At 42.4% G+C, this 25,294-nt stretch overlaps 1 protein-coding gene across 1 annotated transcript in view; it reads right to left on the bottom strand.

The window, feature by feature from the left end:
• Positions 1-12,794: 12,794 nt before the first annotated feature.
• TMEM59L (transmembrane protein 59 like) overlaps positions 12,795-25,294 on the bottom strand; it is a 62,799-nt gene continuing 50,299 nt past the window's right edge. The window contains exons 5-8 of the mRNA XM_033957027.1: positions 24,465-24,573; positions 23,830-23,941; positions 15,861-15,978; positions 12,795-14,659 (exon numbers count right to left, since the gene is read on the bottom strand). Coding sequence (XP_033812918.1) covers positions 14,498-14,659; positions 15,861-15,978; positions 23,830-23,941; positions 24,465-24,573 — 501 coding nt within the window. The 3' untranslated portion in view covers positions 12,795-14,497. The remainder of the gene's footprint in view (positions 14,660-15,860; positions 15,979-23,829; positions 23,942-24,464; positions 24,574-25,294) is intronic.

The following is a 25,294-nucleotide window of genomic DNA, read 5'->3' as shown; positions in this document are numbered from 1 at the left end:
TATCCAATAACCAATTCTTAATCTACAACTGAACTTTGCCACCTATCTCATGACACTTAAATTTTCTCAGGAGCCTCTCATGAGGAACTTTATCAAAAGCTTTCTGAAAATCTAGATACCTTACATTAGGGGTGTCCAATGTCGGTCCTCGAGGGCCGCAATCCAGTCGGGTTTTCAGGATTTCCCCAATGAATATGCATGAGATCTATTAGCATACAATGAAAGCAGTGCATGCAAATAGACCTCATGTATATTCATTGGAGAAATCCTGAAAATCCGACTGGACTGCGGCCCTCGAGGACCGACATTGGACACCCCTGCCTTACATCAACCGGCTCACCTCACGTTTATTCACACCTTCAAAGAAGTCAAGCAAATTGGTGAGATAAGATCTTCCTTAGCTGAACCCATGGACTGACTCTCATTAAATCATGTTTGTCTATGTGTTCCACAATTTTATTTTTTATAATTGTTTCCATCATTTTGCTAGCACTGAAGTCAGGCTTACCGGTCTGTAATTTCCCGGATCTTCCCTGGAACTCTTAAAAAAATTGGTGTAACATTGGCCACCCTCCAATCTTCAAGTACTACAGATGATTTTAGTGACAGGTTACAGATCGCTAACAGTAGATCAGCAATTTCATGTTTGAGTTCTTTTAGTACCCTGGGATGTATACCATCAGGTCCACGTAATTTATCACTTTTTTAAACTTGTTAATTTGGCTTAATACATCTTTCAGATTCACCGAGATTTCTTTCAGTTCCTCTGCATCATCACCCTTGAAAACCATTTTTGTTTCAGGTAGATCTCTTACATCTTCTTCCATAAAGACCAAAGCAAAGAATCCATTCAGTTAAGGGGAATGGTTAACTTGCTGGCTGGGTTGGTGGGCAGTGGGGAGTAGGGTTATGGATTGAAGGCTAAATCAAAAAGGTGGGTTTTCAGTCTGCTTTTAAACAAGGTAAGGGAAGGGGCTTGGTGGACAAACTCGGGTAATTTATTCCAGGCATAGGGGGCAGCTAGATGAAAGGAACAAAGCCTGGAATTGGCAGTGGAGGAGAAGGGTACAGCTAAGAGGAGCTTCTCTGAGGAATGGCGTTCTCTGGGAGGTGATTAAGGAGAGATATTGAGAAACAGCAAAATGAACACACTTGTAGGTCAGCAATAGGAACTTGAACTGAATGCGAAGGTGGATAGGGAGCCAGTGAAGTGATTTAAGGAGAGGGGTGATATGAGTGTAGCAAGGTTGGTAGAAGATGAGTCGTGCAACAGAGTTTTGCACAGATTGCAGGGTGGAGAGTAGAGAATGACACCGTGACAAAATTCATCACCGTTCCCTTCCCTGCGGATAACCGTGGGAAACCATATTCATGTCATTCTTTAAGGAGAGAGGGAAGAATCAGAGTATGAATGGCCACAACCACTGACCCGCAAGCTTTGCTTTGAAGAATGCTGGTGTAGAAGGATTGAGATTGAAATAGACACTAGAAAATGACATGGGATTATTTCCCGCGGTTATCCGCGGGGACGGGAACGGTGATGAATTTTGTCACCGTGTCATTCTGTAATGGAGAGGCGGCACTTCAGGAGATCAGTTAGAAGTAGATTGCAATAATCTAAGTGTGAGGTTACGAGAGTGTGGACAAGGGTCCGGGTAGTGTGCTCAGAGAGGAAGGAGTGAATTGCGATGATGTAGAGATAGAAGTGACAGGCCTTAGCAGTTTGTTGGATGTGCACAGAAAATGAGATGTCGGAATCGAAAACGACTACAAGGTTGCGAGCGGAGGAGAATGGAAAGATGACAGTATTATTTACCAAGATGGAGAATGGAGAAGGAGGAGCAGCTCAGTCTTGGATATGCTTAGTTTCAGATGTCGGTAGGACATCCATGCAGCAATATCAGCCAAACAGGCAGACTTTTCTTGGACTTTAGGTGAAATTTCGGGTGTAGAGAGGTAGATCTGGGGGTCATCAGCATATATGTGATAATGGAAGCCATGGGAGGAGATCAGGGCAACAAGGGAAGAGGTGTAGAAAGAGAAGAGGTCTTAAGACAGAACACTGGGGTACACCAATTGCTTGCAGGGTAGCAACAGAAGAGGACCCACCAACACATACACTAAAGGTGCAATGGGAGAGGTAGGAGACAAACCAAGAGAGGACAGATTTGCGAAATCCAAGCAAAAACAGTGTATCAAAGAGAAAGCTATGATTAACAGTATCAAAGGCAGCAGACAGCTCAGGCTTAGTGGTTAGAGTAGCTGCCTCAGCCCCCTGAGGTAGAGTTCAATTCCCACTGCAGCTCCTTCTGATTCTGAGCAAATCACTTAACACTTCATTGCCCCAGGTAAAAAATAACTACCTGTCTAAAATATGTAAACCACACAGAAAAAATGGTAAACAAGTCCCATCCCCTTTACTCTCTTGGCCTAAAACCACCACCTCTCCCCCTCCCCAAGAAATACTCCTAATCCAGTTTAAAACACACTCACTAGAGAAGTCTCTGTGCATTTTAGTAGAAGACTTTTCACAGATATCTTAAACTTACCTGGATAATGGCTTTAACTATTTCCCTCAGAATACAGCTGGAGCCCAGTGAAAGTAGACAGAAAACATTTGTGGCTCAGAATTTATTTTAGACATTCCAGAAAGTTAAGATCAAGAATGAGGTAATGCCCAGGCTCATCTCCCTTCCAAATGAGCCCACAGAACTCACCTAACAGCTATGCCAACTTCAGTCACACTTAGGGTGACAGAATCTTGGCATTTCAACTAATGTTGGTTCTTTTTTCTTTGTATCTCTGAATTTTTTTTCCAGATATGGAGAATCAATCCCATTAAAGTGTCACTAAATTTAGAAAAAACAAGTCTACTTGTATTTTTCTCTTCAAAGGGTTGGCAGAATCGATGTGGCAGGTCTACCTCTAGTCTACAAGTTTTAAAGAAAAATGGCTGGTGTTCCCTTTACTGAGCAAAAGTTTCCAAAATCGCACCAGAAATGGCCCTATGACAACCAGAGCAAAGTTCTGATAACTGTTCATGGAGAAAATTTGAGTCTTTTCCAGCTGCAATATTTATTTATTCAAAATTCTTTACCATTCTTCCAGCGGAGCTCAGAATTGTTTACATGGATTTATTCAGGTACTGAGCATTTTCCCCTGTCTGTCCTGGTGGGCTCACAATCTATCTAATATACCTGGGGCAATGGGGGGTTTAAGTGACTTGTCAGGGTTATAAAGAACAATGTGGGTTTGAACCCACAACCTGTGCCACACTCACCCCACTTTACATCAGGCCACCAAGCTTGGTCCATCAAGCCCAGATGCTGCAGTAGACACATCTCTTCTGGAATCACAGCTGCAGAACAATCCTCCTGAGGTCTCCAAAGTCTATGCAACATCTTTATCAGAACTTTTTCAAAGGCAAGCACAAACCTACTAGCATTCTTGTATCAATCAAAAATGATGGTAAATTCATCATTTTTGAAACTCTGATAGCAGTATCCCCTCTACAAAAAAGCCTAGAGCAGTGGTTCCCAACCCTGTCCTGGAGGACCACCAGGCCAATCGGGTTTTCAGGCTAGCCCTAATGAATATGCATGAGAGAGATTTGCATATAATGGAAGTGACAGGCATGCAAATCTGCTTTATGCATATTCATTAGGGCTAGCCTGAAAACCCGATTGGCCTGGTGGTCCTCCAGGACAGGGTTGGGAACCACTGCTCTAGGCTTTTTTGTAGAGGGGAGAACCAATATCCGACTTGCGCCTGGAAAACTTGTACCTTAAGTACCTTGTGGTCGCGTCCACAGTAGTAGAACTTGAGGAAAGAGAAGATGTTGGAAGGCCTTGAGGGCATAAAACATCGCTCTGAGTTCTAGGAAATTGATGTGATGCTTCATTTCCTGTGCTGTCCAAAGTCCTTGAGTTTGGAACTCGTTCAAATGAGCCCCCCAGGCATAAGGGGAGGCGTCGGTGGTGATGACAAGTTGATGAGGAGGTAGATGGAACAGAAGACCTCTGGAGAGATTTGAGGACATCAACCACCATTGTAGAGACTGACGAAGAGATGATGTCACAAATATGTAACTTTGTAACTTTAGAGTTTTTCCCCAAAACCCTTCTTCTATGGAAATTCCCTAACACTGTGAATTTTAAAACAGCACATCATTGCGCTCCTGCTGTAGCTCTCTAATTCCTCTCAGTGTGCTAGAGCTGGGTTTCACAAACCTCTATGCAACCCTTTCATGTTATCTTTCCTTCTCTCTCCCATTAAGCATAAAGGTACCAAAAGTGGGGTGAATGACGTATTTATACAAGATATTTACTGTATAATCTTACAAAATTTCAGCCTCAGGTAAGGACATTTTTAGAAAATGAGAAACATTTATCAATAAAGTGCTATTTCTCAAATGTATTTTTCTGAAAAAATGTAAAATTAAAACATCTATGTCTATAATTTTGATGCTACTAACCCTTTAGTACACTTGACGTTTAAAAACAAAAGATGCCCAAATTCACCTCTCTTAAAATTATGTTAGTGACCCCATTTTTGGTACCTTTTTGCTCATCAGGTCACATTTGTTCCCTCCCCATCTTGTTTTTCTGGTATTGTATGCCACCTAGATGCCTTGCTATAGGTGGTATATCAAATAAATTTACCATGACCTTGATTTGTTCCGGGAGACCCCAAGCCTGTCAGGCTTGAAAAGGAAAAGGATTTGTATGTAAATCACTCATGTAGATGCATTATAGATACCCTCACTCAATGAAGTTACAAGGAAATACTTTTAAAACCAATAGGAAGACATTTTTTTCCCCTCAAGGAATAGTTAAGCTCTGGAACTTGTTACCAGAGGATGTGGTAACAGCGGTTAATATAGATGGGTTCAAAAAGGGTTGGGACAGGGGGTGGTGGGGGATATCTTTCTGGTTTATTTCTTGATTAAATTGTTGGATGGGAGGGGAGGGATACTTTTTTTCTGCATTGTTATTGATGGAATTTAAGTGCTTATGTTGATTATTAATGTCTGTAAAATTCTTGGTACTTTGTATTAGTTTTGAAAATTAATAAAGATAAAAAAGGGGGTTTAGACAAATTCCTGAAGGAAATGTCCGTAGTCTGCTATTGAGACAGACATGGGGAAGCCACTGCTTGCGTTGCGATCGGTAGCATGGAATGTTACTACAATTTGCATTTCTGCCAAATACTTGTGACCTGGACTGACCACTGTGGAAACAGGATACTGGACTAGATGGACCATTGGTCTGACCCAGTATGGCTATCTTTATGTATCCTAAAAACACATCTATCTGTGGATTCTGTGCTTCACCTTCCTACTGTGATCTTCCCTTTTTGTACACTTTACTTTTAATTTGTAATTCTCCCAACTTTCCTAACTGTGTCTATCAATCATGTCTTGTTAAGTGATTATTTGTTAAGTTTGTCTCCCTTTATTATTATAAATTGTGAAACGCTTAGAAATTCTGATTTGCGTTCAATCAAATTTTTAATAAACTTGAAACATAGGTGAAGATGCCAAGTCATTGGGGTCCTGCCATGGCACTCCTGCTGATGGAATGGCTTTCATTTAGGAGCCCGTTCTACAAGAGTCCTGATGCAATGAGCAAAAGCAGGACTAGCTCTGCCCCTCCTCTAGTGCGGTAGAGTAGAGAGTTGCGCGGGGACAGAAATCCCACCCATCCCCACCCGTCCCCACCAGGATCTTCTCTGTCCCCACCCGTCCCCATCAGGATCCTCTCCGTCCCCACCCGTCCCCGTCAAGATCCTCTCCATCCCCACCCATCCCTGCAAGGAATTACCTCCATCCCCGCCCGTCCCCATAAAAAGCAGCAATTTCTTCTGACAGGATCATCAATTCCACAGTTTCTTTTATGTTTGCGCTGCTGTTTTTCTTGTGATATCTCTTTGGTGGAACCCTTTTTTGTTTACTGTTCAGGTAATTAACTTATAAACCCCCTCTTTTACTAAGGCTGACGTGTCCATTATATTATATGGACGAACCCTGCTTCCAAAGCCTTCCGTCCCCATGGGAGTCCCATTAGTTAGAGGGGGGGGGGGTCCCTGTGGGAGTCCCGTGGGTTAAGGGGGATTCCCGCAGAACCCCCGCGGGACCCGCGATCCCCGTTCCCGTGCAGACCTCTACGGTGGAGCCCTCTAGTACCTGAAACACTCTTAACAGTATTCTGAAGCAGCATGGCATGTATTCCTGCTCAAGGGTCTACAGGTAGCAGGAAACATACAGAGATCAATTATGTTTCTGGGCTGGTGACAGTAAGGGGGTCAATCCAAAGCAACTGAAACAGTCAGGAGCCTCTCATGCAGGGCTATTCAGCAGCATTTAACTGGATAGTGCTGCTATCCCCTTTAACCACCCATGCTAAAACCGGCTAGTTTGTGGGTGGTCCGGGGTGGAGCCTGTTGGCAGCAATTTCCACATAAATTTAGGATAGCAAAACAGCTGCCCTAAATTTATGCAACAAGGGCACCGGTCGGAATATTGGCCATTGCCTGATTAACTTCCAGGTCAGAAGTCATGCCTGGCTATTATTCAATGATGCGAGCCTAGGCCAGATATTCCCCTCACCTCCCCCCTAAAAAAAAGATTAATGTGTTGTGGGAAAAGTTCATACATGAAGACAGGAAAGAATCCCAGGCAGCAGCTGCTCCCACTGTGCTCTTGCCTAGATCCCATAGGAGAGGTCAGAAGAAATACAGAAAGGAAATCAGGCAAAGAACAGAAAAGAAAAAGGGAAAACATGAAAAGAAAAACAAGACAAAAATAAAGCATAAAAAAAAGGGTTTTCAAGAAAAATGTTCTTCTCTGGTTCCTAAAACAGTTTGGCTGTCAAATCTTCTGAAATATTTCAACCCCTGGTGCACATTGTGAAGAAAACCTTGAAGGCTGTATCAAGAAGGGTGATAGCAAGGGGGGGAGAAGAGACTGAACAATACTCTCAATGCTTTTAATGAAAAATGATGAACCACTGACGGTCTGTGCTCGAACAGGGCTCTCTCAGGGCAGCAATTCTCTCGTTTGCTACTGGGGCTTTCTTCCCTGCTCCCAACAGAGAAACTAGTTTTCACCCATTAAGGTAATGGTGACTTTCGTCTAAGGGCTGTCTTATCTCTCTTCCCTCTAGTTTAAGCACTTTCTCCAAGATCTAGTGCAGGGGTGTCAAACTCAGGCCCGCGGGCCAAATCTGGCCCACATTGTAATTATATTTAGCCCGCAAGAAAATACCAAATGTCTACTAGAGCTGGCCCGCCGGTAGACAGTTTTTTGACCCAATCGGCTCACATCCCCATTAGCACATCATCACGTCTGATGTTTTTTACAAGTTCCCAAGGCATTCTCCGGCTCTCTTCACAGTCTCACACTGCATCGCAGTAGCACTGGACTCTTCTGCAATTGCTTTTTTGGTAAGTATTGATTTTTTTCTTCTTTGTAATCCCATATTATATATACCCCATTTTATGAAGCCGCACGGCAACGGCCCCGAAGCCCTTTAAACCTCTATGGGCTTCGGAGCCGTTACCACAGCGCAGCCGCTAGTGCGGCTTCGTAAAACAGGCCCATAGTCTTTTGATCATGTTCTAATTTTGGTGTTTTGTTTTCTGGTACTCATTCTTTTCTGGTTCTAGTGTTTTTCCGTATTCCTATTCATTTTCTCTGCTTTATATAATGGTTTTATTATGATTATATTTTTATGCTTTTTTAAACATATGTTGCTAATTCACATGGTATTTTGTTCTTTTTTTGTTTTAATCCCTTTGTAGTTTTCCTGTTTTAAATTTGGCTCAGCTATTTTACATCAATCATGGGCTAGTTGTACCTTGCATCATTGTTTTTTTAAACATATAATTTTTATAAATATATTCGTTTGCTTTATCTTTCAAGATTTGTTGCACATTGTTGATGCCCAGGTTCTCAACGTGTGTGTTTCCCACACACTTTGGGATGTACGATTTCCTTTTTTTGTCCCCTACCTCTTTTTCCCTCTCACCATATGGAGCGTGGCTTACATTCATCACCTTGCCTATTCATCGTTATATCTGATAAGAAGGAAAAACTTCCTCAACTGTAGACATTTTTTCAATAAATATCAAGGTTGGCCCACAAATTTGTCCAAGTTTTTAATTTTGGCCCACTGTGTATTTGAGTTTGACACCCCTGATCTAGTGGAACAGGGTTTAAGACAGAGCACTGGGGAGAACATATAATAGAACTGCCATCATAAATGCAAGATAAAACAGTGCTTCCATCCAACAGAGCTTACAGTTTAAGCTGAAGCAGAAGCAGAGGTAGAGATGCGACACGGTTCATTCAAGATCCCTCAGTGAGTAGTGGTAGAATTTATCAAACATTTGCCATCAAAAATCTTTAACAATTGTTTTATTCTTAGGGAAAGTAGATTCATTGCTTGTTTGCCAGACACAGAAGTAAAACATTAACAGCTACCAGCTGTACTGAATAAATATACAGTGGTGCCTCACACAACGAACTTAATTCGTTCCAGGAGCAAGTTTGTTATGCGAAAAGTTCGTTATGTGAAACGCGTTTTCCCATAACAATACATGTTAAAAAAAATTATTCATTCTGCAGCATAAAATATGCTAAGATGACATAAAAAAAGATAAATTTGTCAAAATGGTGAAAATGGTGGTCTTGCTGAGGCCAAACTCTTTGACGAGGTCACACTGTTTTACCCCACATTCACTCCTTCTAATTATTTCCCATTTCATTTCAACAGAAATCACCTTCCTGCTTTTTTTAGAAGCCATGATATATAAAAAATATTGAGTTTATCTTAAAAGGACGACTGCCGTGATACGTGCGTGCGTGCGTGATTTAATTCGTAATGAAGAACGATTGCTGCGATACGTGCTTAAGTTAAGCGCAGTGACTAACGACTGCCTGCAGTGCCTGCGCGGAAGGATGCAATACATCGGCAGCGATCGTGGAAGCTCGGGCGACTTCGTTGTGTGAAACGAAGTTCGTTGTATAAATCATGACATGAAGTTCGTTGTGTTCAGCGTTCGCTGTACGAGGCGTTCTTTACGCGAGGCACCACTGTATTACATATCACTTGTTTTCCTTTCAGTATAAAGTAAAAATGAATTAAGTTCCACTGATACCAAAGGCCAATGCTACCATCTTAAACATCAGCTACAAAAAACTACAGCCTGAGTTTTGGAAGGTATATTCTCTCTGCAAGTTGTGAATTTTAACCCATACACTGCACAGACAGTATCCACATCTGTCCCATTAATGCCTCCCTAGGTTAGACAAGGGCATTTATCAAATGAGGAGTCTCTTTTTTTTTTCTGCTGAGCAGATGTGCTAGTTTAAAAAAAACAATGTGGCAACCACCAAAAAGACTTTGCTCACAAATAAGAAAATCAGTTGGTTAGCAAATAACTAAGGCACTGTCAAAGCTTAAAAGCAACAGCACCTCAGAGAAAATTAGAGGCTATTCCTTCAAGCTTCTGACCAGCTCAAGGAAATCAATGTTGTAAGGCCTGAGGCGCACCAGTTACCAAGCAACATGGCCCAGGGATCTTATAAAGCTGTGCAATCAAAACAGACGCACTAAATAATTCTCTTTCTCCTGAAAATACCTGATGCATCAAAAGGTATGTCCCTAGGGAGAAATGTGTTAATAGATCAAGTCCCTATATTCTATTATGTAATCTCAGTCTGCTGGAAAGGGAGCTATGTGGGCTTTAGTGCACGAACTTGTGATGTCTACATCGTGAGACCTTAACTTTATCTTTTAGAAAACAATTCCATCCTCAACAGAGACCACCACCACCACCGAGGTTAATGCAGCAGTCTCAGCATAAAGATCTGGTGCTTTTCTAAGTGGTGACCACGGTTATGGCACTAGCTAGTAAATCAACTGCCCATTAAAAAGGGAAGTTATCAATACAGGCTACCATTACGATGTGTTATTTTACTCTTAATCCCAGTAACTAGGTCTCATTGCATAAAATGGTACCCATCCTAAAATACCACAAGTTAGTGGTAAAATAACCCATCTTAAAAGGTAACCTAGGTTAACAACTCCCTCCCCCCTCTTTAGTGTGAAATGTTTCAGTCACTGGTAACCAGAGCCGATACTGTGATGTCATAATTCCTGAAGAGTCAACCTTATCAGTGATCTCACAATGGCTTCATTGTCCTATACTTGGCTCACATTTAGCATTGACTTCAATTTCTAGGGACATTTCTTGTTTTCTTAAAATACTTCCCATCTCCCTTGAGTAATCAACATGGGCTTCTGTTGTGAAGTTTTATAATCCCAATTGCAGATTAGTAACTAGGTCTCACTGCATAAAATGGGACATTAATAATGACACTTCCAAGAGTCAGGGTGACTCATCCTAAAACCTGATGTACCGTATTTTTCGCTCCATAAGATGCACTTTTTTGCCCCCTAAGTGGGTGGAAATGTCTGTGCGTCTTATGGAGCAAATACAGTGGTACCTCGGTTTACGAGTGCACCGGTTTATGAGTGTTTTGCAAGACGAGCAAAATACTAGGCAAACTTTTGTCTCGTAAACCGAGCACTGCCCCTATACACGAGCATTCAACAATGGTGGACCAGGGGTGAGTACCTGCCTGCGGGTGCTGCATCGATTCCAAAGTGGTGCCTTCCTTCCCTCGGGGTCCCCATGGGCTGCCTTCCTGCTTCGGCCGATGCCTCTGCCGTCGGTCAGCGCCTCCCGGCTCCCATCAAACCTGCCGCCATCCTGAATGAGCATGCGCGCGGCTTCACCTCTCTTCTCCTAAGTCAGCCGCTGCCCCGACAACACGCTCACCATGTATAAGCACACAGGACGTCCCCTGGGCCACCACTGCAAACTTTGGTTGTGGAACGAATCTTCTGAGTTTTCATTAAGGCCTAGGGGGAACTTTGCTTTGATAAACGAGCGTTTTGGATTACGAGCATGATCCTGGAACGGATTATGCTCGTAAACCAAGGTACCACTGTATTATGTCACAGATCATGATGTTGCATATACGGCACCTTTTTAAATTCTGGTGGTCCAGTGGTGTATCGACAGGAGCAAGCTTTCCGCGCACCTGCCCCACGTTGAGCCCCTCCCTCGCTGGGCGGCTGCCTCAGATCTCGTGGCCAGCAGCACAGAAGGCAGGAGCTTTTCCTGTTCCAGCCTGGCCCTGTGCTGCTCCCTGAATGGCTGCTGTCAGTTCTCACGAGTCCCGCAGGGAGTGAGGGGGGCTGGCTGCAGAGCCTGGTAGGGAAGGGGGCTGGGTTCAGAGACTGGCAGGGAAGTGGGCTGAGTTCAGAGCCTAGAAAACTAGAAGAGTGCTTGAACCTTAAAGTCTCTCCTCATTTGTTAATGACAGTGATGATGGCTCTTAATACTGCTATTGACTTTACATGGTTGAAATATTATTCTGCTATATTTTATTAAATATATTATTCATTTATGTATACCTTTCTCCCAGGAGAGCTCAGAACAGTTTACATTAATTTATTCAGGTACTCAAGCATTTTTCCCTGTCTGTCCTGGCAGGCTCACAATCTGTCTAATGTACATGGGGCAATAGAGGGATTAAGTGACTTGCCCAGGGTCACAAGGAGCAGCGTGGATTTGAACTCACAACCCCAGGGTGCTGAGGCTGTAGTTTAAACCACTGCGCCACACTCTCCCCCCAATATTAGTGCACCATTTGGTTCAGAATATTTTTTTTTTTCTTGTTTTCCTCCTCTAAACCTAGGTGCGTCTTATAGTGAGTAAAATACGGTATATCTGCTGTGTTTCAACTGGGCAGAGAAAATGTACATGTCAAATTCTATTCAGGGCAAAGATATCAAGCAAGTCCCAGACCAACTTAGTGGTTACAATAATTACATGGAAACCAGTTCAAATACCATTTCTCCCACTGATACATCTTAGTTTTTAGTTAAGTTACCATATATGTTGCTTATATTGTAAACACTTTGAGGTAGGGACTTTTTACATCTGAATCACTAATAATGTTGTAAGCCACGTGCAGCATTATTTGAAAAGATCAATTGAAAAATCTAAAAGTATTTTCAAGTGACTTTTAGTGCCAGAGATCTGTTTTAATATCCCTGTTAAAATAAATAAAAGTATCCATTCTAAGCAAACAGAGATTGGTAGGCTTCTAACACGGCATCTCCTAATCCAAACTAAGATTCAGCCGAGGCTGAGGACAATGCACTTATCTTTAACCTCACATCAATTCTGGCAGTCGTGACAGTGGTTCGGCTCTGTGTTTCCATCCTTTGCACAGTGCCATGCCAACAGCCAACCATGAAAGGCATTCACACACATACTCAAGCTTTCATATGCATGCCTACATCCACAGACACTGCTTTCTTTTACAAGTGTTTATTTCCATTCCCCTCCCCCACACACACTTATTTTGTAGAGAGACTTCCAAGTCCTTCACTTTTGTAAAACAATTCCTCTCTGCCTTAGAACACTGTAGTGTTATTTAAACATCAAAGTTTTCTGGGACACTAGTCCAAAACACCCCCCCCCAAAAAAAAATCAAACCTGTGACTCTCAAACTGCTAAGCACTCCTGAAAATGGGTCTACTCCTAGCCACACTGCTGCTGCTGCTACCCACTAGAGGAAAAAAAGCAACACTTCACAATACAAATTTGCAGATCTGCCTCCAACTGACCTTAGAATAACCCAATTACATCTAGAATCCATGAAGAGCCCATACCGCCAAACACAACAATATAATGAGAACCAAAACCCCACTAAATGTTTCTCAAAACAACTATTTAATTAAAGAGATGTAACTGCAGTACAGAATTAAGCCAAATCACGACGCTCTCTTACAGGAGAAAGCAGTATACAGGAGTAGGATACCAAGTGTAAACTGAGGGCTTAAAAACACACTTGCTGCAAAGGAGGGGAGGGGGTAGGTTGAACTGGGTCACAGAAACATGCAGAGCATTATGGGCACAAATAAATTATATACAGATCACAGCCCCCCTCTCGGAGATTTGTCCTAGACTTCCTTAAAATTCTAAATTCCAGTCCACTTGGCGAGACGGAGGACTGGCAACAGGGGCAGCTAAGCCTCAGTTGATCCCTACTAGATCAGCTGAGTAAAGGCGGCACATTACTAAAGGCAGAAGGGACAGTGAAGTAAGGGGGGGGGCAAACATTTCTCTCTGGCCTTCAGTGGCAAGATTGTTGAAGGTCCATCTTCAAAACCGTTCTAGGGACACAACTTGTCACTGCATGCAGCAACATCAGGCACAGTTATATGCTAGTGACAAATAGGGAAACTACTATATGTAAGAGTACCTGCTTAGTGTTCAATGTACTGTAAACCACTTTGATATCTGCAGAGGAAAGGCAGTATATCAAATAAAGATAACCATAACCATAGTGTTAAAAAAAAAGCACACACACAATGCTGTCTTAGTATTAATGCTACTGATTTCCTGGCACTAAGAAAGAAAAAGCCCCTATCTCTTTTACTGTTCCCTTTCCACTTCCTTCCCCCCAAATAGTCTCTAGTGTGCTAGCACATGAATCAAATCCTCAGCAAGACCAGTTCCCTGCTACACAAGATCCTACAGCCTACCATCCTCTACAGGCGCACAGTGACCAACTAGGCTGGCCCGACAGCTCACTTGACAGTAGGGGGCAAATGCTGAGCCATGTGTCTGCTACTGGAGTTGAAATGCTACAAAAGGCTGCTCAATTGGTTCCCCTTTGCCTAATGTTTATAGCAGTGGGCTGAGAACCAGGGAAATCAGGGTTCAAGTCCTACTGCCACAGCTTGTGAGTCACTTAACCCTCCACTGCCTCAGGTACAAGCTTAGATTGTGAGCCCTCCGGCAACAGGGAATACCTAGCGCACTTAAAAGTAACACACAGGAAAAGTTGTGAACTAAAGCCAAATCCCATTTCTCTTCCCTCCTCATCACCGCCTAGACCAGGAGTCCAAAGAAGCACATGGTATCACCCAGATTCAGGGTGTGGATGTGCTGGGCTCCAAAGAAGCGTTAAATAAATAAGACAAAACACATCATACAACAAAACAGCTGCAAGGCTCAGTCCAGCCCGACAAATAAAATTACATTGGGAGAGGACTTCATTACAAGAAGAGTCTTCAAGTCACCACCAGCAGGACACACCAGTCCTTGGTTTCATCCCCAGTGGATCTACGACCCTGCTTTTCTTTAAAAAAAAAACAAAAAAAAGGACCAGTTCAGCCTGCTGGTGGTGACCTGGTCCTGATCATAATCCTCAATGCATCGGTTTCAGCTAGTAATAAAATGTTGCTGAGCCCAAGTCTTCTTCCAAGAGGGAACCAAGGGAGTCTAAGAACCACTGGAACATTTCTGGAGCCAGTTTCTTCATTTAGACGTTTCAGGAACAGGAAAACTGAAGACAAACGCATGAAGCTTAAACAAGGGGCATGGCACGGTGGGATAGACCAACAGTGCCCTAGATGATGGTTTTATCCAGATCCACTTTGACGGGCAATGGCCCTGCCTCATCACTCTCTTCTGTTGGGCAGACTGCCACGGCTATCATGGGCTGGAAAGGCAACATGGATAGCTTCCCCATGTCATCCACATATTCCTGGTCCCCATTAATGCTCAGTGGCTGAAAGGAAAAGACAAGCACAATCAACCTTTTATAGTATCCAGTCCAAAGATTCTTCATGTCAATTTCTCTTGCTCTTTCCAATCCTATGGGGCTCCTCCCTCCCCCTTCTCAATTTCAGGATACATTCCCTTCCTCCCACAAGTTTATACAGCTCTGCTAACAAATCTTCAGGAGTTGTACAAGCCACCTGTTGATTTTGCTGGTGACATTGACCCCTTGAGACAATGAAAGTTGAACACACCCAGAAAGCACAGGAAAATGGGGATTCAAAGAGCTGGAGGTTTGGGAAGATAGATGGCAAACTCCCTAAAGCCTGGGGGTCAATGCAGTAGCCACTGATGGAACCAGCATTTTATGGCTATTAATTTGCAGCAGCACCTTTTAAAATTGCACATTTAGAAATTATAGGCCTGTAAAACAAGTTGTGGAATATGAACTTCCTTCACTTCCATATAAACTCTACAAGACCCAGGAGTGTCTGTGTAGTTCAGTACGTTTGGCTATCTCCAAGGAACACATGAGCTCTGCCATGGGAACAGACCTACCAGGCAACAATGGATCACTGGAAATGGCTGAAAGCAACCTAATTTTGTTTCAGAATCTCTTAAGGCACAACATGAAATAAAAATCCCCTTTAAAAATGTATTTTTTCAGGACCCATAAGAGTCCAGGACCCTGATGTGCTAGATAGAGTTTATGGTTGAGTGATGGGTATTGGAGATTGCATTATACTTTGCATTGTAAAATGATGATGGTTGATTCAGTATTCATCTTTTATTGTAATCTTGTATATTGACCAATGGAGACTTGTATTGTATTACTTCTGGCTGTTTCTTGAATACCATCAATAAAAATCGTTTGAACATAAACACTTATTTTTGTAAAGATGGCTGTAAACCCAAAAGGCTCAGGAGACTGAAATCCAAAAATGAGATCAAAGCATCACATGTGCCACATACATGCTACCTGCATATGCTTCTGTAAAGGGGGGAAGGGACTGGCCACAATTCTTCCTGAGCTTAATTTTTTTTTCCAAATAGATTTTATTGGTTTTAAACAGATATTACCATTCATAAATAATGAAGAGTTAATAATGAAGAGTTAATAAAAGAGATGCAAATTAGAGCAACTGTATATTGCTGTGCAATACAGAAGGAAAATAGTGGAAAGATGCTGTCCCTTTAAGCTTCAGTGGTACCTGAGTCTTCACATGTTGTTCAGGGGCAGTCGCCAAGGTAGCACAACTCAGCCAGATCATTACCATGATGGAGAGAAACAGACAGGCCACCAGGATCCAGCGGGGCAACCCTGAACGCCTAGAACACGGGAAAAAAAGGAAAAGTTCATGCTCAGACCTTGTGTCTAATTTCTGCCTTTCCAAACAAGATAGTGTGTAATCCTTTGGTCTCAACCTGCTGAACAGACCACCACAGAACTATGTTATCTGCATCCAGGGAGGATAGGATGGGGAGCATACATAGTCAAATGTCTCAAGAGTTTAAACAATGCATAAAAAAACAGCAGCTTCAAGATTAAGAGGGCATGGGATGGAGCTTGGAGGGGGTTAGACCTATGTGTGATAAAACAAGCTACTTACCTGTAGCAAGTATTCTCCGAGGACGGCAGGAATATATTCTCACAGGTAGGTGACATCATCCACAGAACCCCGACACTTCCAAGTGCACAGTCACTTTAAATCTTTAGGCAGTGCCCAAACCACATGTGTATTGGTGCTTTCCTACCTGATGTTGGCTCACAGAACCATCAGTTCAGTAACATAGCTAAGTAGTCAAGTAGGGGAGGTGGGTGGGTTGTGAGAATATATGCCTGCTGTTGTCAGAGAATACCTTCTACAGGTAAGTATCTTTGCTTTCTCCAAGGACAAGCAGGCATAATATGCTCACATGTAGGACTCCCAAGCTACCAGGATCATGGCTATGAAGTTGTTCAAGTTTATTAAGGTTGATATATGGCAAATTCACATGGCATTAATGCAGTTTAGAAATAATGTCTTGAAAGAGGAAAAGCTGAAGGAATAGAGCTGGAGGGAGTAAAGAAACAAGGAATGATGAACTAAAAATTTTGATAGGAAAGAGAAGAGAAGAAAGAGGAGTAGAAGGTTGTGCAGTTATACAGCATGCCTACCCCAATGTGGGTATAAAGATCAGATAACAAAAACCTGGCTATAGGCATCTTTGAAAAGAAAAAAATTTTAGGGATGATTTGAAGCGGTCTAAGTAAGAAGTTTGAAAGAGCAAGTTATGAATGGCTCAGAAGGAGACTCCATAAGAGTAGATAGGACCACATTAAGATCCCAAGCAAGAGGTGGAGGCTTGATAGGTAGTTTGTTGTGGTAAAGTTCTTTCATGAACCCAGCTACTAAGGGATGAACAGACAGAGGTTTCTTGTCCAAGGGAGAGTGAAACGCACTGAAATGAACTCAAACTGAGTTGGTTTTCAGACCAGAGAGGTGAAGAAGCTAGTCCAGGATGAATGGAAGTGGACATGTGACTGGTTCAAGAGAATGCATTGTGCACCAGGAAGAAAATCTCATCAATTTGAAACAGTAACACCGCTGAGTGGAAGGTTTCCTAGACGGTTCACTAATAGTAGAGACTGCAATCAAGAAGCAAAAATCATTTATGTGGTTGTTGTAAAAAAAATAAACAATGCTGTTACTGCTAATGATCAGGGGTTGGGATGAAGGAGGGATCTGTTGTTCTGCTTGAGGAGTGTTGGGAACGGTTGCAGCTTGCACAATTCCTTGGATGAGAGCTCTAGGAGGAGGTTAAACCAAGGCTGATATGGCCAACAAAGTGCCATGAGTATCATGGTGCCCCAATCTTGGTGAACTTTGAGCAGTTTTCCCAATGAGAGCTATAGGAGGAAATGCATAGAGAAATTTGTTTCCCCAAAGAATGAGGAAGAAAACTGATGCCAGGAGATTGGGGGTACAGAATTTGGAGCAGAATAGTGGAAGTTTGTTGTTATGGGGAGAAGTGAAGAGATCTATGTCCAGTGTCCCCCATTTGGAGAAAATCCAACTTAAGAAGGTTGTGCTGAGAGACTATTCTTGAGGGTTAAGTCTGCTCAATTTGTCTGCTAATATATTCTGCTTCCTTGCTAGATAAACTGCCCTGATAAATACACCATAAGCAGTCGCCCATGTTCAAATCTGGATTGCTTCCATGCAAAGGGGGTGAGAGCCCATAAGAACATAAGAATTGCCGCTACTGGGTCAGACCAATGGTCCATCGTGCCCAGCAGTCTGCTCCTGCGGCGGCCCTTAGATCAAAGACCAGTGCCCTAACTGAGTCTATCGTTCTGGTTTAACAGGAACTTGTCTAACTTTATCTTGAATCCCTGGAGGGTGTTTTCCCCTATAACAGCCTCCGGAAGAGCGTTCCAGTTTTCCACCACTCTCTAGGTGAAGAAGAACTTCCTTACTTTTGTACGGAATCTATCCCCTTTTAAGTTTAGAGAGTGCCCTCTTGTTCTCCCTACCTTGGAGAGGGTGAACAACCTGTCTTTATCTACTAAGTCTATTCCCTTCATTATCTTGAATGTTTCGATCATGTCCCCTCTCAGTCTCCTCTTTTCATACCTCCTTGTTTGTTCAGATAAAACACAGCAACTTGATTATCTGTATGGACAAGGACTACTTGGTGGAGGAGTTGGTTTTGAGAACACTACATATTGTTTGTAGTTCTAGAAGGTTGGTTTGGAAAGTTTATTTTTGGTGAGACCATACTCCCTAGAGGGTATGGAGGTCATCCAGATTAGTCCACCTCCCTAATATCGAGGCATCTGTGGTAAGAGTTTTTGGAGGCAGGGGGCTGAAAAGGAAGACTTCAAATAAGGTTGCGAGGCAGACTTGGATTGGAGCAGACAGATGTCCTGTAGCTTAAGACCATAGGATCAACAGGGTCCTTTGTGGAATTCTGAGGTGAAGACATGCAAACGGAATAACATGTACTGTGGATGTGACCAAGAAGCCATAGTATCCAACGTGCAGTAATGTGTGGAAGGGTGGAGATTGTATGACACAGGTGAATCAGATTGTCAACTCTCTATCTCAGTAGAAAAGCTTGAGCTTGTATAGTGTCTAAGAGAGCTCCAATGAAGACCTGCATTTGAGTTGGGTGTAGATGTGACTTTTGGTAGTTGACCTGAGAAGTTCCAGTAGATGAAATGTTGAAGTCATGCCATGCTGAGTTATGATGATGCTTTGATCAACAAGTCATCCTAGTAGGAAAGTACGTGAAACCCCCATAAGCAAAGAGCTGCCATCACTACCACTAGGCATTTCGTGCAGACACAAGGAGACAAAGCTAGGCCAAAAGGTAAAACCTTGTATGGAAGTGTTGAGATATAATTCAAAAGGGAAGATACTTTGTGTGCAAGTAGGACGGATATGTGAGTGTAGGTCTCCTTGAGATCTAGAGAGCAGAGTCAATCACCTTTATCAGGAGAGGTAGAAGGGTTTCCCAAAGAGACCATGCAGAACTTCTCCATAAGCAAGTATTTGTTGACGCCCTAGAGGTTTAAAACAGGTCAAAGGCCTCTGTTTTGTTTTGATTTTTTTGGAGGGGGGGGTTCTGTATTAGGAAATACTTGGAGTAGAACCCCCAGCTTCTCTCCTGCAGAAGTATAGGTTCTATTGCATTTATCTGGAGAAGGTCTGAGAGTTCTTAGTGAAGGAGGGTCTTCTGGAGGGAGTTGAAAAGATTCTTTCAGTGGGTGGTTTGGAGTTTTCTGATCAAGCAAAGGGTGTAGTCCTGGGCAACAACTCAAAGCACCCACTAATCTGTTGTAAGAGTCAATTGTTGGTGAAAATACACTAATCTGGTTCCAATGGGAAGATTGTGAAAAAAAAGTTAGGGGAATGTTGATAATGCTCCCTAAAAAGGAATCAAAAGGACAACTGCTGTTTGGAATGAGACTAAGTTTGTGATGTTTGTGTTTTTTATCATCTTGTATGAGATCGTTAAAGAGCAGGCCTAAAAGATGATGATGAAGGCTGATTTTAATGGCTTTTGGTGCTATAATACGAATGACTGGATGAGGCAAAATATCTTCTAGACAATTAAGAAGACTGAGAGGTTTGTGGTTTAGATAAAGCTGATATAGTATCTTACCTGCAGTCTCTTCAATTTTTTCTCCACACAGGTCATCTCCCCTACAAAGCATACTGGAAAGGCATTCTTGAATTTAAGTTTCCAGATCAGAAACTCGAAGCCAGGCCAAACAATGAATTGCAATTGCTATTGCAGACATTCTGGAACAAACAAAGGCTTTGAAAGCTGCTCTAGCCATGAATGTTCTAGTAGAAATCAAGTTCTTAGATAATTGTTGAAATTGTTTTAAATTGTCTAGGTGTGGGGGGGGGGGGGGAGGAGAGGAAATTCCTCAAATTCTGACACATATTTTAGTAAAGACTCGAAGTAAATGGACATGTAAAATTTGTAGTCCATAATTTTGTTAAGAAACATAGATGACTGGCAAATGTGCTTGCCAAAAGAGTCCAGTGTACTGACTTCTCTACCTGGTGGAGCATAAATGGAAGATCTGAGCTGTGTGAATACTTGACAGCAGATTCCACAACTAATGAATGGTGTTGAAGTTGAGCTCTAGAAAATTCTGAATGCATTTTTCTAGGAGCTACTTAAACTGGATGCATCTTCTAGGAGCTACTTAAACTGATAGTGGAGTTTCCCAGTTTTTAAATATAGTATCTTTCATGATTTTGTGTAAGGGTACCTTAATGCTTACATTTGGTGGAGCTTCAAAATCAAGGAGTTCAAAAAGTTCAGAACAAGATTTCTCCTCTGTTTCCATCTTGATGAGCACAGCCTGTCCCATCTGCCTTATAAAGCCAGTAAAAGATATACTTTCTGGCAGATGTGCATTATTGACGAGGATGGGAAGGGTCAGAAGGTATAACATATAATTTTCCTGCTGAGTCTACTCTGGTAAGTCCTCATCTGAGGGTTGGAGATATCTGAGTCAGACTCCTCGATGTACTCCTTACGAGGAGAATCAAAGAATGTGTGTTGAGAGGAGTGTTGGCTGTGTATCAAGGTGCAGGCCAATGGTCCACGGCAGGAGATATCTCCTCCACCAATGACGATACATGCATCAAGTGGGTATATGCAGACCCCGATGCTCAAGCAGGGGTGTGTGACTTCATCTTCAATCGGTGCTCCAAAGTAATCTCAGGCTGGGCTGAGGCAGACATGAAAAACTGCAATTGCAGCAGCCCCGAAAGCTCTTGTCTGATCATATTTCAGATCTCCTCCTGGAGAGATGGTGCTGGTATTGGAAGAGACATCGGCATGGAATCAATCTGCTGTGCCAGTTGGAGTGGCATGGGAGACCTCAATGTCAAGGTGTGCCTACCAGGAGACATCTGAATGGAAGGAGATCAGTAATCTTTGCATCAATGCTTTCTGTGCATCAAGGAAGTCAATGCTGGGAGGCACAGTGGCATGCCTAGAACGGGAAGAATGTTTGTGCTTCTTAGTTTTCTTACATCCTATGTCCTTCGATACTCAAGGCATTGAAGAAGAAGATGTTGCCGTCTGCCTCTGCAGATCCCAACACTCTGAATGCGGAGTTGATGCATTCAGCGCCGATACCAGCGGCCATATTGCAGCTCCGGCGAGAATCATTGAGAACTAGCGTTTGCTAAAATCCCGGATAGTTCTGGTAAATATATCTTATGTATGTTTGATTTTCAGCTTGAATACTTTTTTTACCGGTATGCTGATTTATTTATATGTTTTTCAGCTCTCTCTGTCCCCGACCCTGAGGAAATATTGAAACGCGTCGGTGGGGAATGAAGCAGATCCGATTTAAAAGCTAAGTCACTCATTATGCATTGAATTAACTCTACAAAGATCATTATGTTTTATAAAAATAAGCACTGACACTTTATAAATTATTATAATTTAAAATGCAATAGTTGCACACTTGTTCAAAATATCACATCATAAAAAGTTCCAGTGAGGACGGCGACCACACAATCCTATCGTGTGGCATTCTGAGGAACAAAGTGTGATTTGAACATTTACACAGAGGTGGACTGTCTTTTGATTATATGATATTGAAACTCTAGTGCATTTTTTGGAGAAAGCTGAAGACACAACTTCTCAACTCCATGGAAAATGAAGAACTGATGGTCCTGCAAGCCGGCACTGGATGGAAAGGCACCGGCACATGATTGGTATGGGCACTGCCTAAAGATTTATAGTGACGAGAGGTAACAAGATGGCGACGAGAGCGGACGCCTGAGTAGGAGGCTCCCTCTCTTGCAGTCGGCAGGCGTTTTGCTGAAGTGACCTAGCAACCCTCTTACCTCGACATGGGGAAGAGGAAAGGAGCCCTTCGCAGCAATCTTCCGGCGGCGATAGCGGCACCACGTCTGGTGCAAACTACAATCGAGGGAGCGTTAGCCCGCTCGAGTGAATCTTCGGGGGCTACTTCAGGGGTAAGCCCGAATACGTCGGGCGAACTCAGCCAGCACATTCGGGCGTTGTTGAGCCCGGAGCAGAGGCAGCCACCACCACAACCCGGAAGCAGTGCAGAGTCGGGAGTTCCTGAGGAAATGATGACCCCGGAAGGTACATCGATCCCCAGAGAAGGAGGACAGCCAGCTCCAATTCTATCGGGAGCTGAAGAAGCTAGAGAACAGCAGCAGCAGCTTTCCCCCTCTGCAGAGGAGTTGAGAGGAGCTTCGGGAGAAAGTAACATCAACTTTGGGGTGTTGGAGAAGCCTAAGGTAATAAATATGGAGGCTTTATGGCAGGCCATATCAGTTATGGACGCTAACCTCAAACTATCCTTTTCCACTTTAAAAATTGATTATGGGACTATTCACTCTAAAGTGGAGCAACAGGGCTTGATCCTTAAAGATTTAAGTGAGAAATTAGAAAAACAGGAGTCAAGAATATCCGAAATGAAAACTTTGGATTTGGAATTGGTAAAAGAAAGATCATTTACTGCCAGGAAAATGGAAAGTTTTGAGAACCAACTAAGGAAAAATAATCTGAGACTCCTAAACTTTCCTAAATGTCCCTTAATTTCACCAATGGAGATGGCAAGAAAATACTTTAAGGAAATTTTGCTAATTCCCACAGAAAGTTTGCCACCAATTGTTAGAGCTAATTATCTGCAACTAAAGAAACCTGTAGAAGTTTCCACTCCTAATGAGATTCAAGGGACAAATAATGACAACATGAATTTAACGACGTTTCTGGAGAACTCTTTAGAGGTTATAACGGAAAGGAAAACCCTGTTAACTCTTGCTTTAGAAAGTGATAGATAATATATACTACGCTTGTTTTTTCGTCATATTAATGATCAATTTTTAGGCTCTAATGTTCAAATATTTCCTGATATGTCATTGAGATCTCAGAGGCGTAGGAAGGAATTCTTGGCATTACGGCCAAGAGTCCTAGCCTTGGGAGCAAATTTTATGTTGAAATTTCCTGTAAAATGTTTTGTTTCATATCAGAATAAGAATTACTTATTTTTTGAGCCTAAACAATTGATAGGATTTATAGAATCTAAAGAGCATGTAGGGCCTGTAACTGAAAATGAGTAACCTGCTATGAATGGCTGTAGCACCGCAGAAAAATGCCGCTTTCTAAGTTGGATAAGATTCGTCTTATTTCTTATTTTTATTTTTTCTTAAGTCTCTCTCCAAAAGTTGTGGACTAAATAATTTGAATTATTATTGAGTAACCAAAAACAATGTGTTAAGTAGAATTGGGGTTATAGTTTTTTTTCTTATAATATTTTGTGTAATCTGTGTACAAGTATGTTTATTGCTTGTTTGTATTAATTAAATTGAATAAATAAATTAAAAAAAAAAAAAAAAGATTTATAGTGACAGTGTACTTGGCAGTATCCATACTGGGTTTCCATGGATGACATCACCATTGTGTAAGAATATTATGCCTGCTTATCCTCAGAGAAGGAAATATTTCTTTACAAAGAAGTCTGAGGTTGTAAGAACAGCTTCTCAATGGAGATAAAACTAGAAACAAATTCCAAACATCCAAGACATGCCACAGAATGGGGAGGTGAAGGGTAAAACTAGAGGCCAAGTAGAGCTTTTGGTACAGCAACAATCTACAATTCTCTGCAAGTGCAAGCATACATACTTAGACATGCAGCCTAGGAAGTCCTGCTCGGGCTGAGGGGTCTCAGCATGCTGCAGCTTCTCCTCAATATTCATCTCTTTCGATGGCACATTTTCCAGGTTTTCGTACACACCTGTAAGAAATTAGAACAGAAAGGCACATGAACGCTAACATTCTAACATGAGCAAACTACTGTAAGAGCAGAGGGCACAGAGGAAGAGCGAGCCAATGAATGTTTTATGAGGTGTTGGGAGAGTTTTCCCCTAGAAAAGATTTTCTGCACTCATTACACCCACCCACTTTATCACATTTCACCCCCACCTCACAAATATTCCACTACAAGACCAGCTTTATCAGCAGAACATCCCACCACTAGTGTCCATCAAACCAGGAAGGCAGGACCTGAACCACAAGATATGCTAAATCTTCCAAAGGCTTCCAGGAACAGGAATTCTTGAGTTTGGCTGCTTCTCCTGGGAACTAATAACATTAATTTCTTTCTAAGATGCAGAAAATACTAGCAGACAGGAGATGCTGGAAAAATCCTCAAAACTCAAGTCCACATTTCTCCTAAGATGCTCCCCTCATGAGGCCTAGCTGAAGAACATAACAGCCAGCCATCATGCCCACTAAGGCCAATTCACAGGCCCATGTACCTCTGTGGGGTTTCAGAGTGCTGGGACTAGAAGGAACCCAGGCCCTCTCAGTCACTTCTGAGCTGGGTGCCTGCAACTCAGGGATAGGAGAGTCCACTTCAGTTTGGGACTGGAAGAAAAGAAAAATACAATCATGGGAATCATACAAATACAGAAAGGTCCTGAAAAAAAGGCAAGAATTAGAGGGTAATGGCAAATGAGGAGGGGGTACAGGAGAATAGGGTTTTCCAACAAGCATTGTTCACATAAATCAAAGATCGACACTTCATACGTATCACGAGGTATCTAACATCCAGCAGCAAGCATGCAGGAAGGATATTCTCTAAAACTCATTCAGAATTATACATCTGCAAAGCAGCAACATGTAACATGAAGGATTTGAAATAAAATATTTTTTTAAAAAAATTGCACCAATCAGCCCATATACATGAACACCACACACCATTTCTTCAAACACACACACTGGAGCCACTTAGACCTCAAATATGGATAAGGATCACATAGAAGACTTTTACAGAGGCATTATCACCTCTTTTTTTCATGCTGGTCATCCCTCTCCCTATGCACCTAAGCATCTTTCTAGCTGTCACCATCAACTTTTCTGCCTGTTTAGCCACCTTAAGATTACACTTCTCCTTCCATATCCACGGGGGTTAGGGGCAGAGCTGGTCCGCGAATATTAAAAAAACGCAAATAATATTCAGGCCGATTCTGCCCCAACCCCCACTTCCCCCCAGCTATTTGAAGCCTGTAAGCCCCCCTTAAGCCTTACCTGGTGGTCTTGCGGGTTTTCGGGGCAGGAGCGATCGTCTCTCTCTTGAGACTACAAC

This window comes from Geotrypetes seraphini, chromosome 8 (genome assembly GCF_902459505.1).
Source record: "Geotrypetes seraphini chromosome 8, aGeoSer1.1, whole genome shotgun sequence".
In the NCBI taxonomy this organism is placed as follows: domain Eukaryota; kingdom Metazoa; phylum Chordata; class Amphibia; order Gymnophiona; family Dermophiidae; genus Geotrypetes; species Geotrypetes seraphini.
The sequence above is the reverse complement of the archived record's forward strand: the minus strand, read 5'-3'. Positions and strand labels throughout refer to the sequence as shown.